We start from the raw sequence: 14,601 nt of genomic DNA on the forward strand, positions 1-14,601 counted from the left end.
TATAATAATAAATTTGAAAAGTATGAACGAAAAGTAGAAGAAAGAGAGAGAAAAGAGTAGAAGAAAGAGTGAGAAATAAATATTCTATTAATAAAAATGATATAAGGGATGACTAGTTGTTCCTTAAAGATAAGGTATGAATGTGATGTATTAGTGATTTAAGGAACCACTAAGAGACTGTTGGAGTGTCAATTTAAGCCAAATTCCTTATATTTGAACTTAAGAGCCCATTTAAGGGAGCTACTGGACTTGCTCTTATGGCACAAAAAAGAAGGGGTATCTTATCTCTTATCATTGTGAGCTGCTGCAGTAATTGGTATGCAAGGCATGCCATTCACTATATAAGAGAGGGTGATATGATGAGCTTAAGCATCCCAACCTCAAACATTCCTACATTTATCTAAATATATAGGCAAGTGAGATAGAAGAAATGGCGAGCCAAATAGCTTCTGATGTATCTTTGGCAAAAGAAGAGATCAGCAGTGAAGTAAATGCTGCTGTATCTTTGGCAAATGAGGAGATAAGCAGTGAAGTTTCTGCTGCTGTATCTTTGGCAAATGAGGAGATAAGCAATGAAGTTTCTGCTGCTGTATCGTTGACACGGTTTATTTTGCTGAGGAATGCGCATAGCCCTATGTTATTGGGAATTGTAAAGGGAGATCCAACCTACCTGAAGAATTATGTCAAGTTTAATACGCCAACTGTAGGGATGTTGGAGGCAAGGTTTGAAGTCCATAAATCAACAACAGAAAATATGGTTCACATAAGAAGTTGTTACAACAACAGGTACCTGACGTTGGAAGATGATGAAGACTTTGTTGTTGCCAAGGCTGAAAATACCGAGGAAGACCAATCCAAGCGGTCATGTACGCTGTTCTATCCTACAAGGTCAACTGATAGTAGCAACCGACTTTTCAATGCACATCTTGGAAAAAGATTGTGCTTCTGGAGATCCGATAATGTCAATCGAGGACTCTTAACGGCATCACTCAGAGCAGATCAACCAGCTGGGGACTACGAGGATGTTTTTACATTCATCGATTGGGAGTCACTGGTGATACTTCCAAGATATGTGGCTTTCCATAATTCTAAATATCTCAAGGGCGCAAAATTGGGTGATCTTAATTATTACCTTCAGTTCAGCCAAGAATACGTGACCTCCGCTCCAAATGATGTAGGGAATGAGATCATCCAGACTGCTGACCGTTATATCCACATTCGTAACATGTACTGGAACAAACACTGGGCCAGTCGCGGACAAGCTGCCGGAGAAGCGATTAAGGCTGATTCAAATACGCTAAATAACTTGACTTTATTTGAGGCAGTGAACTTAGGCGACGATACCATTGGTCTGAAGAACGTAGCAGAAAACAAATTCTGCAAATCGTTATCATTTGGTAATTTTCTTGTTGCCGATATGGCCTCAATCAATGCGGAAGGCACGTTCAAGGTCAGAGAACTTGTCAAAGAAAGGAGGATAACTAATTACGATTTCCACCTCGACAATGCAAGAATTTATAATGAGACCATCCAAGAAATGGACACCAACATTTACATCAACAACACCAGTACTCCAGAGAAGCATATGTTCAACCTCGAAATTAAAGAGGTAAATACCACTACATGGAGCAATAGTATATCTTTGAAGTTCAGTTATACTTCTTCTGTTAGTGTGGGCATCCCAGGTATCGCGGAAGGTACAGTAACAATCGGGGCTGAGGTTTCCGATAATTATACGTGGGGAGCAACTCAGACAAAGGAAACTAAAACAACCAAAGGCTACGAGAAGGAAGTACTACCAGGGACAAGGGTGGTGATGCGAGTTATTTCAACCCGTGGTCTTTGTGATGTTCCCTTTTCTTACACTCTGCGTGATGTCCTTTATACCGGGGACACAATTGTCAAAGTGGTGGACGACGGCATTTTTACTGGTGGAAATAACTATTTTTACGAGGTTCAGAGCAGCGAGGGACCAGCGAATCCGAATCCAGCTGATAACATAAACGCTGAGCCAGAATGGAAGACGATTGGTAAACTGTCAGAGTCATGGGAGCTGATTCCTGTCGAATGAGAGTGGCAATTACAAGCATTGTTGATTTCAAGGACTGCTAGTAAACACGCATTGTCGACTCCAAGTCTAATTACTGTTTTGTTATGCATTCTAGGTAGCTAATAAATGGGCAGGTGTGAGAGACTCTGTCTCAGAGAGCGGTGGAGATAGTTACTATTTCCACTGGTATGTTCCATTTTCAGTGTTTTGCTGTGTCACCATGGTAATGTAATGCATGTATAACGGCAAGTCTGTTCATTTTCAGTTGTTTGCTTTTGCATTTCACATTAAAAAAAACTATCAAGTTCCTCGTAATATTATTTTTGTAATTGTTCTTCTTAATTATATCCGACTAACAACAACAATCTCCGGTTAAACAACGCATAATTTTCTGCAGGAGAGGTAGTCGCACGTAATGACAAACAATACAAGAAAAAAGGCTAAAAACGACCAACTATAAATTCCACCAATAACGATGGTTTTTAAGGTCAAACTCACTTGACTAAAACCAAGTATAAAAGCGATCGATATCGGTGGAATTTGTGAGCAGTTGCTTTTATTCAGTGAAACTTATAGGAGGTACCTTTTAGTCGGTGATTTTTATCAACAAAAGCAACCGCTAGTTTTTGGCGGTTGATTTTAAGATTTTAGGACTAGGCGGAAAACTGCCGACAAAATGATGTCTGAAATTAGAAAACAAAAGTGACTATCCGGTCGCTTTTAAATTAATTACAAAAAAAAATACTAAATATGAATACAACTGCCATTTTAATAAAAGCAACCGCTAATGGTTTGAACATATAAAAGCAACCGTGTTTGGTGGATTTAATAAAAACGACCGCTGGTGATGGAATTTAGTCTCCAAAAATTAACAGCTCATGCCTTATCCTCCCCTCTTCGTTTTGTCCACACCTTCGTCACTCCCATCTCCACTTACTTTTCTTCTAATTTTCTACCAATTTTTTTCCATTTCAAGCTCAAATTCAAGTAAATACCATTTTTTAACTACTTATACTTTGATTATCATAATTTTGTTTATTTTATTTTCTCGCATACATGTAATTTTAATTGATATAATTAAAATGAAATATTAAATTTTAATTGTTAGTAATATAAATGTAGTGTTCAAAATATGAAGTAGTTTAATATATTTGTTAACTTTCTCCGCTTGATAGAAAAATAACTTGAATTAAATCATTGAAATAATTTTAAAAGATACAATCATTATTGTTCATTTATTTTCACTATATATCTTGTACACATAGTGAGTTATTTAGGTATATTTTTGTTATTTAGTAATAGATTATTAATTATACTATTTATATATCTTGTAGATGATATCAGATTGTATTTGGATGAATCGTCGATTTGATGCAAGGAAAAATATAACGGAAAAGTACAAAATTGGTGTTGATAATTTCATTAAATTTTCCGTTACAAATACGGATGATTCAAAGCGGGGAACAAGATGTCCATGTAATAAATGTGAAAATTTTAATATAAAAAATATCGATGATATGATATTACATTTATATCGACATGGAATCATGCCCACATATACAATATGGTATTTTCATGAGAAGAGTGTTAGATCACGGGTTGATATTGGAACGAGTTCTATGATTATTGATAACACGCATGATGATTTTTATGATGCACGTGAAATACTTGGAGATTTTGCCGATGCAAATAATAATTTTGAAAAAATGCATGAAGAACCGAATGCAACATCAAAAAGTTTTTATAGGATGCTTGACGGTGCTTCTGAACCACTTTATCCTAATTGTACCAGTTTCATAACTTTATCATTTATGAGTAAGCTACTTAAGTTCAAATGAACATAAACGCTGAGCCATAATGGAAGACGATTGAAAAACTGTCAGAGTCATGGGAGCTGATTCCTGTCGAATGAAAGTGGCAATTACAAGCGTTGTTGATTTCAAGGAACTGCTAGTACACACACATTGTCGACTCCAAGTCTAATTACTATTTTGTTATGAATTCTAGGTAGCTAATAAATGGGCAGGTGTGAGAGACTCTGTCTCAGAGAGCAGTGAAGATAGTTACTTTAACAACTCAACTAATAAAATTTAAATAAATCTGAACTTTTTAAATAGAACTCCATTAAAAAACTGATTAAACTTTACGACTTCTCAAAAATCCAATAAACTTACAATTCTTTAAATAAAATACAACTAAATTACAACCACACCAACAAACTTTAAAGAAAATCTAAGAAAATACAAAACTCCTCAAAATTTTAGAACTCGCACTCTTTCCCTTAAACAACCCACCTAAAAGAGAGAGTACCTGTCGGAGGAAAACAAAGAGAACAAAGGACCGGCAGTGAGCGAAAGGCTCATATACGGATATCAACAACGTATAAGATGAATAAAAAAAGATCAACATGATGTCAATATGAATATAAACCAAATAACGATACAAGGAGTGATGCCAAGGCAAAGGAGATATGATGTAGTCATACTTAAATTCACATTATGAACACACATATATATACTAATCAAAATTACCTACTCTTCCAAAACATATTCTTACAACTTACAAATAAAACTAAAACTGATTACTCTTACAAATAGTCTTACACTTACAAATAATTCAAATAACTTACTTACGAACATGGGAGACGATCTTACACTTACAGGATGTCCTACATTTTCGGATTTTCAGAAATACGTAGTCATCAAAACATACAGGGACTTGCAAAGCACAAAGCAAATGCTACCCAATATCTTACAGGGGCTTGCACGACATTAAGCGCAATACTACCCAAAATCTTATAGGGGCTTGCACGAAATTAAGCACAATACTACCCAAAATCTTACAGGGGCTTGCACGACAATAAGCACTATGCTACCCAAATATCAAACATCACCTAAATCATATACAAATATATCAAAAATATCCTTAATACACACTAATCCAATATCACAAACTAAATATCGTACAAAACGGCTAATTATGATAAAATTGAATCTGATCAGTTATGAAGAATGCCAATTTACTCAATGAAGATGATTTTATCCGAAAAAGTACAAAACATGAAAAACGTAGGAAATCCCGAGACCTTTCCAGAATGGTAAGGCTCGTTAAAAAAGAACAAATAACGAATTTAGAAAGCAACTAATTGTGGATTGCAGAACAAATTCAGCCCCTGATTACAGAAGTATTATGATATTTGAGACATCGAAATCATAGAATATGATAACAGAATGTGAACAAAAAAGGCAGATATCGAAAAGAGCTTTTCAAAATGGTATTGCTCATCATATTTGAACAAATTTCCAATTTAATATGAATTTTAGAAGCACAACAAATAAACCTGGATCAAACAATCAGATTAAACAAAAGGTAGATTTTGGCATACTTACAAGCAGAATTTCAGAAAACTTAAAGAACGAGAAACGAAGATAATCAAATTATCTTTCCAACGAGTATTCCGATGAAGAACGAATCAAATATGAATTTAACAATAAATCAGATATGCAATACAATACATACAAAATTGGATCAATGATACGAAGACAAAGATGATAGCAAAGAATCCATACCTCTAAAGCTAAGTAATCAAGAATGCTACCAACAGATTCAGAATCCTCAAATCACAATAACCCTAATTCCTTAATTTCCAAATCCATACTCTCCAATAATTTTTATTTTCCAACTCTTTCTCCATATCTTCTTTCCTTGAACTCTCTTATTTTTTCTCCCTCTCTTTCTCTCCTCTCTTTCTTTCTCTCCTGTCTTCTCTGATAAAATTAACGCAAGCATTTTCATTTATAAACCCTAACCCTTTCTTTTGTTTTCTCTTTTCTTTTTCTAAAACCTTCTCTCTTTTTATCCTCTTCTTTTACAAGCCTCACTCTTTTTTTCTTTTTTTCATTCTCTTCTTTTAAAATCCTCACCTTTTTATTAAAATAATACTCTTAAATCAAAGTTCTTATTAATTTAAATATTCACTTAAAAAATATCGGGATGTTATATTTACTATTTCCACTAGTATATCCCATTTTCAGTTTTTTGATGTGTCACCATGGTAACGCATGTATAACGGCATCAAGTCTGTTCATTTTCAGTTGTTTGCTTTTTCATTTCACATTAATAAAAACTACCAAGTTCCTCATAATATTGTTTTTGTAATTGTTCTTCTTAATTATATCCAACTAACAACAAAAATTCCCAGTTAAAGAACACATAATTTTCTGCAGGGGAGGTAGTCGCACGTAATGACAAACACTACAACAAAAAAGGCTAAAAGCGACCAACTTTAAATTCCACCAATAACGGTGGTTTTTAAGGTCAAACACAGTTGGCTAAAAACCAAGTATAAAAGCGATCGATATCGGTGAAATTTGTGAGTAGTCGCTTTTATTCAAAGGAATTTATAGGCGGTGATTTTTATCAACAAAAGCAACCGCCAGTTTTTGGCGGTCGATTTTAAAGTTTTAGGACTAGGCGGGAAAACTGCCGCCAAAATGAAGTCTGAAATTAGAAAACAAAAGTGACCATCCGGCCTCTTTTAAATTAATTACCAAAAAAATATAAATACGAATACAACTGCCATTTTAATAAAAGCAACCGCTAATGGTTGAATATATAAAAGCAACCGTGTTTGGAGGATTTTATAAAATCGACCGCTGGTGATGGAATTTAATCTCCAAAAAATTAACAGCTCATGCCTTATCCTATCCTCTTCGTTTTTGTCCATACTTTCCTCACTCCCATCTCCACTTACTTTCATTCTAATTTTCTACCATTTTTCTTCCATTTCAAGCTAAAATTCAAGTCAAGTAAATACCATTTCTTAACTACTTATACATTGATTATCATGATTGTTGTTTATTTTTTTCTCACATACATGTAATATTAATTGATATAATTTAAATGAAATATTAAATTTTAATTGTTAGTAATTTAAATGTAGTGTTCAAAATATGAAGTAGTTTAATATATTTGTTAACTTTCTCCGCTTGATAGAAAAATACCTTGAATTAAATCATTGAAATAATTTTAAAAAATACAATGATTATTGTTCATTTGTTTTCACTAAATATCTTGTACACATAGTGAATTATTTAGGTATGTTTTTGTTAATTAGTAATAGATTATTAATTATACTATTTATACATCTTATAGATGACATCAGGTCGTAGTTTGATGAATCGTCGATTTGATGCAAGGAAAAATATAACGGAAGAGTATAAAATTGATGTTGATGATTTCATTAAATTTGCCTTTACAAATACAGATGATTCAAAGGGGAGAACAAGATGTCCATGTAATGAATGTGAAAATTTTTACATAAAAAATTCCGATGATGTGATATTACATTTATATCGACATGGAATCATGCCCGCATATACAACAAATAGTGTTAGATCGCGGGTTGATATTGGAACGAGTTCTATAAATATTGATAATACGCATGATGATTTTTATGATGCACGTGAAATATTGGAGATTTTACCGAGGCAAATAATAATTTTGAAAATATGGATGAAGAACCGAATGCAACATCAAAAAAAATTTATAGGATGCTTGACAGTGCTTCTGAACCACTTTATCCTAATTGTACACGTTTCACAACATTATTATTCGTGAGTAAGCTACTTAAGTTCAAACACAGACATGGTTGTAGTAATAAGAGATTTGATGGGCTACTTGAACTTATTAGATCGGTGTTTCCAGAAGATCACAAGTTTCCCTGGAGATATTATTACGTGAAAAAGTTAGTAAGTGGGTCGAGTATGGGATATGAAAAAATTGATATTTGCGTGAATGATTGCATGTTATTTTTCATCTTCTGTTTTCATTGTTAATTAGTTGTGATTCTTTGAGAAGTGACTAATGATATTTAGTTGCCTTTGGATTTTAAATTAAAAGCTCATATCTGGGTCTTTCAGACATGCTCATTTCAATCTAAAAGTTTTGCTGAATTATATCCGACATCTTAATCAAGTTTTTCATTGCATATTACTTTGAATATTAATGATTCGGAATTTTATCCAATTCCAAGGCATACCATATGTTCATGTTCTAATTAATTAAGAGATTCATTGTTCTCCATATAAATATTTATTTTTAATTTTATTGAAAATCTTATATAAATTTTTAGATTCTGAAGTTCATGTGATTATTGGATAGCGTTTACTATTTTTAATTTATAAGAAGTGAATTTGCATATCATCATCATTAACGATGGAGTTGTGTGCATCTTGAAACAGAAATATGAATTCTGGTATTCTTAGATAATTACTTAACATCATGTTATTCTTTGTTTATGTAGGCTGGTACGCCAGAAATGGTTCTAGGGGAGCATACCAGGCTTTTACTGAAGATGGACGACAAGTAGGACCTTGACCCGAATCTGTTTTACTGTCCTCTGTATTAGTAGTATTTAGTTAAACATTCAGTCACTCACTTTTGGTACTTGGTGCTTTTAAGCAAACTATGGATCATCTATCTTAAACTTGATGTAATATTTTGGTATTTGTGTGAGAGTTTCTAACAAATGTGTACGGAATGAATGTAATTAAGTTTTGACGAACAATTATCTTAGTTTTGTTTAAGCTTGTTCCCCATTTCTTGTGTTTAACATATGTTATTAAATCTGATTTGCTTTTAAGAATTCTAGAATATTAAGAGTAAATGGCTAGGCTCCTGGCCATTTTTGTTATAATATTTGACCGTATAAAAGCCACCGACTTCACCAACTTTAATCTACAAGCCGGAAGTTTAAATTGCAATAAAAATCAAGAGAGCGAGGTTCAAATTTATACCAAAATGTTGAAGGGAAAAACTATAAAGTTGACTTGGAATAAAAGCAACCGCAAACGTGATCATTTTTATATAATTTCACCGCTGAAAACAATTTCAATCAGCTTAAAAGCCACCGAAGGGGAGCGGTCGATTTTAAAGTAAAATCCACCATTTTCGTTCATTTATAGCTAAAAGCAACCAATTTTTAACCGGTGACTTTTAGCTTTTTTTTCTTGTAGTGAAATGACCACTCATATTATTAAAATCTTGTTGTAAAAACGGATTTCATTCGAGAGTTCGGGAATTATATTCCAGACCTCCCGTATGTCTTCTGTTCCTTGTATGAATAAGTCATATGTTAATTATAGAGTACATAACTTCAATAAAAAAAGTCAAATCTTCATTAAGAATAGCTAAAATTTCTAAAAGAAATAAAAATTGTATTACTAGAAAGATCGGGAGTAAAGAAAATCATACTCAAATGAATCAGAGAAGGACCACTTAGAATGCACAAGAAGCATTAACTCAAAACTGGAGATAGTCTAATCTTGTTTAGCCATGACCATTAGTGAACATACAGTTACCGTGGTGATAAAGCAAAGCAACCTTGCTTGATTTCAACCTTGTTGGTCAAGTTTCCCGTCTCAGGAGACATTGCAGCCTACCATAGTTTTACTCCCTCGGTCCCAGCCATTTCTTTACACTTTCGAGGAGACATTGGAGCCTAGTGTACTTTATATAAAGTGGTAAGAGCAATTAAGCTTGAATTTTCTACTACATATGGAGGATGTGCATTTAGAAGGTCACATCCACAAAAAAATTCATATTTTACACTTGGAAAGAGATTTCAAATTCATCAAGAAGGTCGTAGAGATATCACTTGTTGTTGATCAGCTGAGCCTAGAAGCAATTCTCAATGACATTTCTGATGAAAAGGAACTTTGCTTTTGCATCTTACCCAGTCTTCTACTTCAAATATACTTAAATATTGGTGGAAACTTTAGAAGGTTAGCATCCATCAAATGGATTGTTAGTTTCCTCTAATTAGCTTATTTGCGTGCAAATATTATTGATGTTTTTGCACTCATACTCACTGTCAGCAAGCAATGTTTGTATGTCAAATATTGCAATGCCTATGAAAGCTTTACGAAAAATCAACCGCCATCTCCGCAGAGAAGAAATCGGAAATGAAACGATCTTGTTATTTTCTGGGCTCCTTTTTTACTAATATACCTGGGTGGTCTATTTTAGGAGTTATCCCACATAATTTGTGGGAGGGGCAGTTTTCTAGAATATAAGCAACCAGATAACTTCATTAGTATGAGGTTTTTTGGGATGTGCCCAATACAAAATGGTGTGGGCTCAGTCCAAAGCGGACAATATCATACTGGTATGGAGTTAGGCCTGCTTAGCAAACTTAACAACTGGTATCAGAGCTTCGGATTGTAACGGTCCAAAAATAATCTTAGACGGGCACACAGAATGGACCTAGGAGGAGGCAGATGGGCTCAAGAAAAAGGAAGGTGGACCTTCCAATATGGACCTATAGGGAGTCAGAAAGCCAAAAGGATCGCATTATGGAAATAGTTGGAGCAGATCATACAATCAAGTGGCAGATTCGGCAGGTGTCGAGCCCGATGTGTGAAAGGAAGATTGTTAGGAGTTGCCTCACATTATTTGAGGGAGGGGCAGATTGCTAGAATCTAATAAGCCAGATAACTCCATTAGTATGAGGCCCTTTAGGATGTGCCCAAAAATAAACCCGTGCGGGCTCGGCCCAAAGCGGACAATATCATACTAATGTAGAGTTAGGACTGCTTAGCAAAACCCAACAAATGGTATCAGAGTGAGGTTATAAATGGTCCATAACAATCTCATATGGGATCCAGAAGTGACCTAAGAAGTGGCAGATGGGCTTACCTCAAGATGGGCTTAAGGCGAGGCAGGCGGCCTTCCAGCCTTCGAGTATAGGCCTGTGGGAGGCAGATAGCTAGATAAATTTCCAGTATGAGACTGAAGAAGGAGGAATCGACAAGTGTCGAGCCCGATATGCGAAAGATGATATTGTAAGCCAAAAGGATTCAAGTATCGGTCCTGAGCGGACAATATCATCCTATGTGGAGTTAAGACTGCTTAGCAATCCCAATAAGTGATATCAGAGTTTCAAGTTATAAACTGTCTATAACAATCTTAGATGGGCTCCAGAAGTGACCTAAGAAGAGGCAGATCTGCTTGCCCCAGGATGGCTTAAGGGGGAGGCAGACGGCCTTCCAGTATAGGCCTAGGGGAGGCAGATAGCCAGATGAATTTCCAGTATGGGACTAAAGGAGGCAGAGTTGACAAGTATCGAGCCAGATGTGTGAAAGAGGATATTGTAAGCCAACAAGATTCAAGTATCGGTCTAGAGCGGACAATATCATACTAATATGGAGGATATTGCTTAGCAAGCCCAACAGTCCAGACACCATCACTGCCTTTGCACCCGAGGACAATGAACTGTGGCTCAAACATTTAATTTATCTGGTTTCACAGTGCGTTGCTGTTACGTATATCTTCTACGAGTCTCTACAATTGGATAACAAATTACTAGCTCCAACGCTACTCATTTTTTGTGAAATTATCAATTGTGTCGAGCGTACAGTTGCTCTGTATTATGGAAGTGCAAAGAGCTTCCGCAATTCCATGCTTTTGAAATCTGATTTGGATGCCAATATTACAAAGAAAGAGCCCAAACTTCTGCTCATAAAAAATGGAAATATTTTATCCCATTTACAAGCATTGCAGATTTGCAATATGCTTTTGTGTACTTTACGGTGTTCAAAAAAACTTGTTGTGGATCTTATTCTCGGCATCCATGAACGGAACCAGAGCTGGTTATTTTTCCTTGAAACATCTTGTGAAACGGCTTTCATGTTAGTAGAGATAGAGTTGAATTACCTTGATGATGTTCTTCTCACTAAACTCCCTGTGCTGCATCAGAAGCTCGACTACTCCGGTCGAAGTATATCGTTCCTTGCAGTTGTTGTTGCATTAAAGTTCTTTTTTATGACTGGACAGTTCTAAATCTCAGACCTTTGTCTAGTCCAAACCCAAAAGGAAACTTCTGCACATATAATTTTCTTAATTTCTTACTGTTTATTATTAAGACTAGGAGTAGATTCCTATATTGGTTCTTACGATTTGTTGGACTTAAAAATATTCGTCAGGGGTCAAAATTTACTGATAGCAGGTGTGCCAATTCTTTGTCGATATTCAATTTGATATCTTATTAAGCACAAAGTCATTCAAAAAGGATAGAAAAATTTTATAGTTATTTTGGCCTTCTCATTTCTAAATAGGACCTGGTATGTAAAACCATAATAAGTCTCCCGTAATATTACTTGTTTCATTTTTAATGAACTGAAAATAAAAACCGAGATGGCTGTCAATTTAGCCATTGCTAAAGTAATATATTCTTCCAAAGGAGAGTGAGTACTAGAAAATAAAGGCCAAAGTACTTTTATTCCTTTTATTGCTAATTATAACTATTATGATATCATTCTTCTGTGGCACATTGTTACCGAATTCTTCTATAGTGACAGCCAAGATCAACTGACTGATAAAGAACAATGTGATACTGCAAAGAAGCTATCAGACTACATGCTCTATCTTATGGTCATGAAACCTGATATGATGTCGGGGATTTCTGGCATTGAAAAATAAAGTTCCGAGATACTTGCACTGAGGTTGGTGAATTACTTGGCACTAATTTACCAGAACTAAAGAAGAAAAATCCTGGCAAGGAAGAAACGAAAGCATTATAAAGAAAGAGTTGTAAAATAATTCTCAGCATCATCAGAGAAATTGAACAGACTGCTGTACCTAGGGATAGAAGTATACTTTTCACTGCATATGTATTGGCCAAATATCTAAATTTATTAACATCAGATAAAAAATAGTTGATTATTAGCAAATTATTGATAGAACTTCTATCATATGCAGCAAGTCATATCAAGTCAAGTGCTCATACCGAACAGCTAAGCAGAGGGGTGAGCTTATAACTCTTGTTTGGTTACTGATGGCTCATTTTGGCTTGGGAGATCGGTACGAGATTAACCCAGTAAGGCAAGCATAATTATTTGTTAAGTAAAAGTTGGTCATCTGTCAAATTAACATGATGTGATTCTACAAGTTATGATGTTTTCTATATGTGTATTGTTTTAATCAAGTTTCAATAATTCTTAATCTTCCATTATATTGAAATTTCATTCTTGAATTTTGAAACCTGACCACTTATTGTATTTGCTGGTTTTAGTACTATTTGAATTTTCATTCACATGCATTAGTCAAGGAATGATACAAATTATTTTGATTTCAGTCATTTTAGTTAGCAATTGAGACATGTATGGGGTTCCCGGGCTTGAACTTGTGTGGTGATCATGTAGGACTCCTACTTCATTTTAAACATTTCAGGGTCTTGTAATATGCAGCAGCAACAACAATAGTCGTTAGTTATTCTGTCCGTCTCATCCATTTGTCTTAATTTTTCTTTATTCAAGTGTCTCGTTTAATTGTTAATTGCTTGTTCACTTCACCTATTTTCCAGAAAAAATTTCTAAGAAAACTAGAAAAACATAAATTATGTTCAAGTTCTAAATTTTCTGGAATGAAAAGTGGAACCCCAGAAAACATGGTTTTTTAAATTATAACTTAGAAAACTCTAGAAAACATTTTGATGTTTTCTGAATCTAGAAGTTCTCTTAAAGACACACTTTCGACCCTTGACGAATACATTACACTCATTTTTATTCTTATATGTGCTTATACATGTAAAGTCATTAATTATGTATACATGTATAATAAAAACAAACCAGAAAGTATATATATAAACTGACATATACATGATAAACACATGTTTGCCATGATAAATGACTAGAGAGCTAGAAGCAAAGATGACGCAGCACAATGACAAGAATAAGATACAATAATATAATTATGTTAAAAAAACAAGAAAAATGATTATAAACCCTCGGGAGATTGAATCGCATCACAATATCTACCCCAAGCCATCCCCAAATGATACATCATCAAGATTCAGAGAAAATTTTATTATAATCAAAGTCTAACTTCATAAGAAATTGATACAGGGATATATATAAGCTATTTACAGACCCAAACAACTGGGTAAAATAATAGTTCAGCTCCAAACTACTTATTAAGGTTCTACCTGTAGCTACTAAGAAATAGATAATACAAATTTAAGTGCACAATTATAATAACACTACTGATAATAACTTTCCCAACTGTTAAGTCAAGATTAAACTGAAACTGATCCCTATCGACTCTTCCTAACTAAGAAAAGTTTGGCTCTATCAAACTGAATTGTGTGTAATGCTCAAAAAGGTTAGGAGCAAGAGGCTGAAACTCTGTAGCACTAATCCATGTACGCTCATCATCTGACATATTACTCAAGTGAACTAAGTACTGTCGAAAACCACCACACCGTGTTGGCATAAATCTCTCATCTAGAACATCAACAGGCACATCTACTGTTGGTCGTACCGAAATATAAGAGGGTGTGGGTGGTACAAGTAGTGGGGGATTAGATATAGGCTGACTGGGGCTAGAAGGAATAGGAACACTAACAGGTGAAGAAGGTGAAGGAATATCAGAGGTTCCCTGAAAATGAGTAAGATCTTCTACATTAAATACAAGGCCAATAGTCATATCATTAGGAAGATCTAACTCATAAGCATTAGTACAACCCTCTTTCGAATTCGAAATGGACCCATCCT

At 34.6% G+C, this 14,601-nt stretch overlaps 1 protein-coding gene and 1 pseudogene across 1 annotated transcript; both read left to right on the forward strand.

The window, feature by feature from the left end:
* The first annotated feature begins 326 nt into the window (after positions 1 to 326).
* Positions 327 to 2,090, forward strand: LOC141696889 (uncharacterized). Its single transcript, XM_074501024.1, has one exon. The coding sequence runs from the start codon at positions 431 to 433 to the stop codon at positions 2,069 to 2,071; it is 1,641 nt and encodes a 546-aa protein (XP_074357125.1). The 5' UTR covers positions 327 to 430; the 3' UTR covers positions 2,072 to 2,090.
* A 10,154-nt stretch (positions 2,091 to 12,244) lies between these two features.
* Positions 12,245 to 12,941, forward strand: LOC141696479 (uncharacterized; annotated as a pseudogene).
* Positions 12,942 to 14,601: the final 1,660 nt, after the last annotated feature.

Source organism: Apium graveolens, chromosome 11, assembly GCF_009905375.1.
Source record: "Apium graveolens cultivar Ventura chromosome 11, ASM990537v1, whole genome shotgun sequence".
Taxonomy (NCBI): domain Eukaryota; kingdom Viridiplantae; phylum Streptophyta; class Magnoliopsida; order Apiales; family Apiaceae; genus Apium; species Apium graveolens.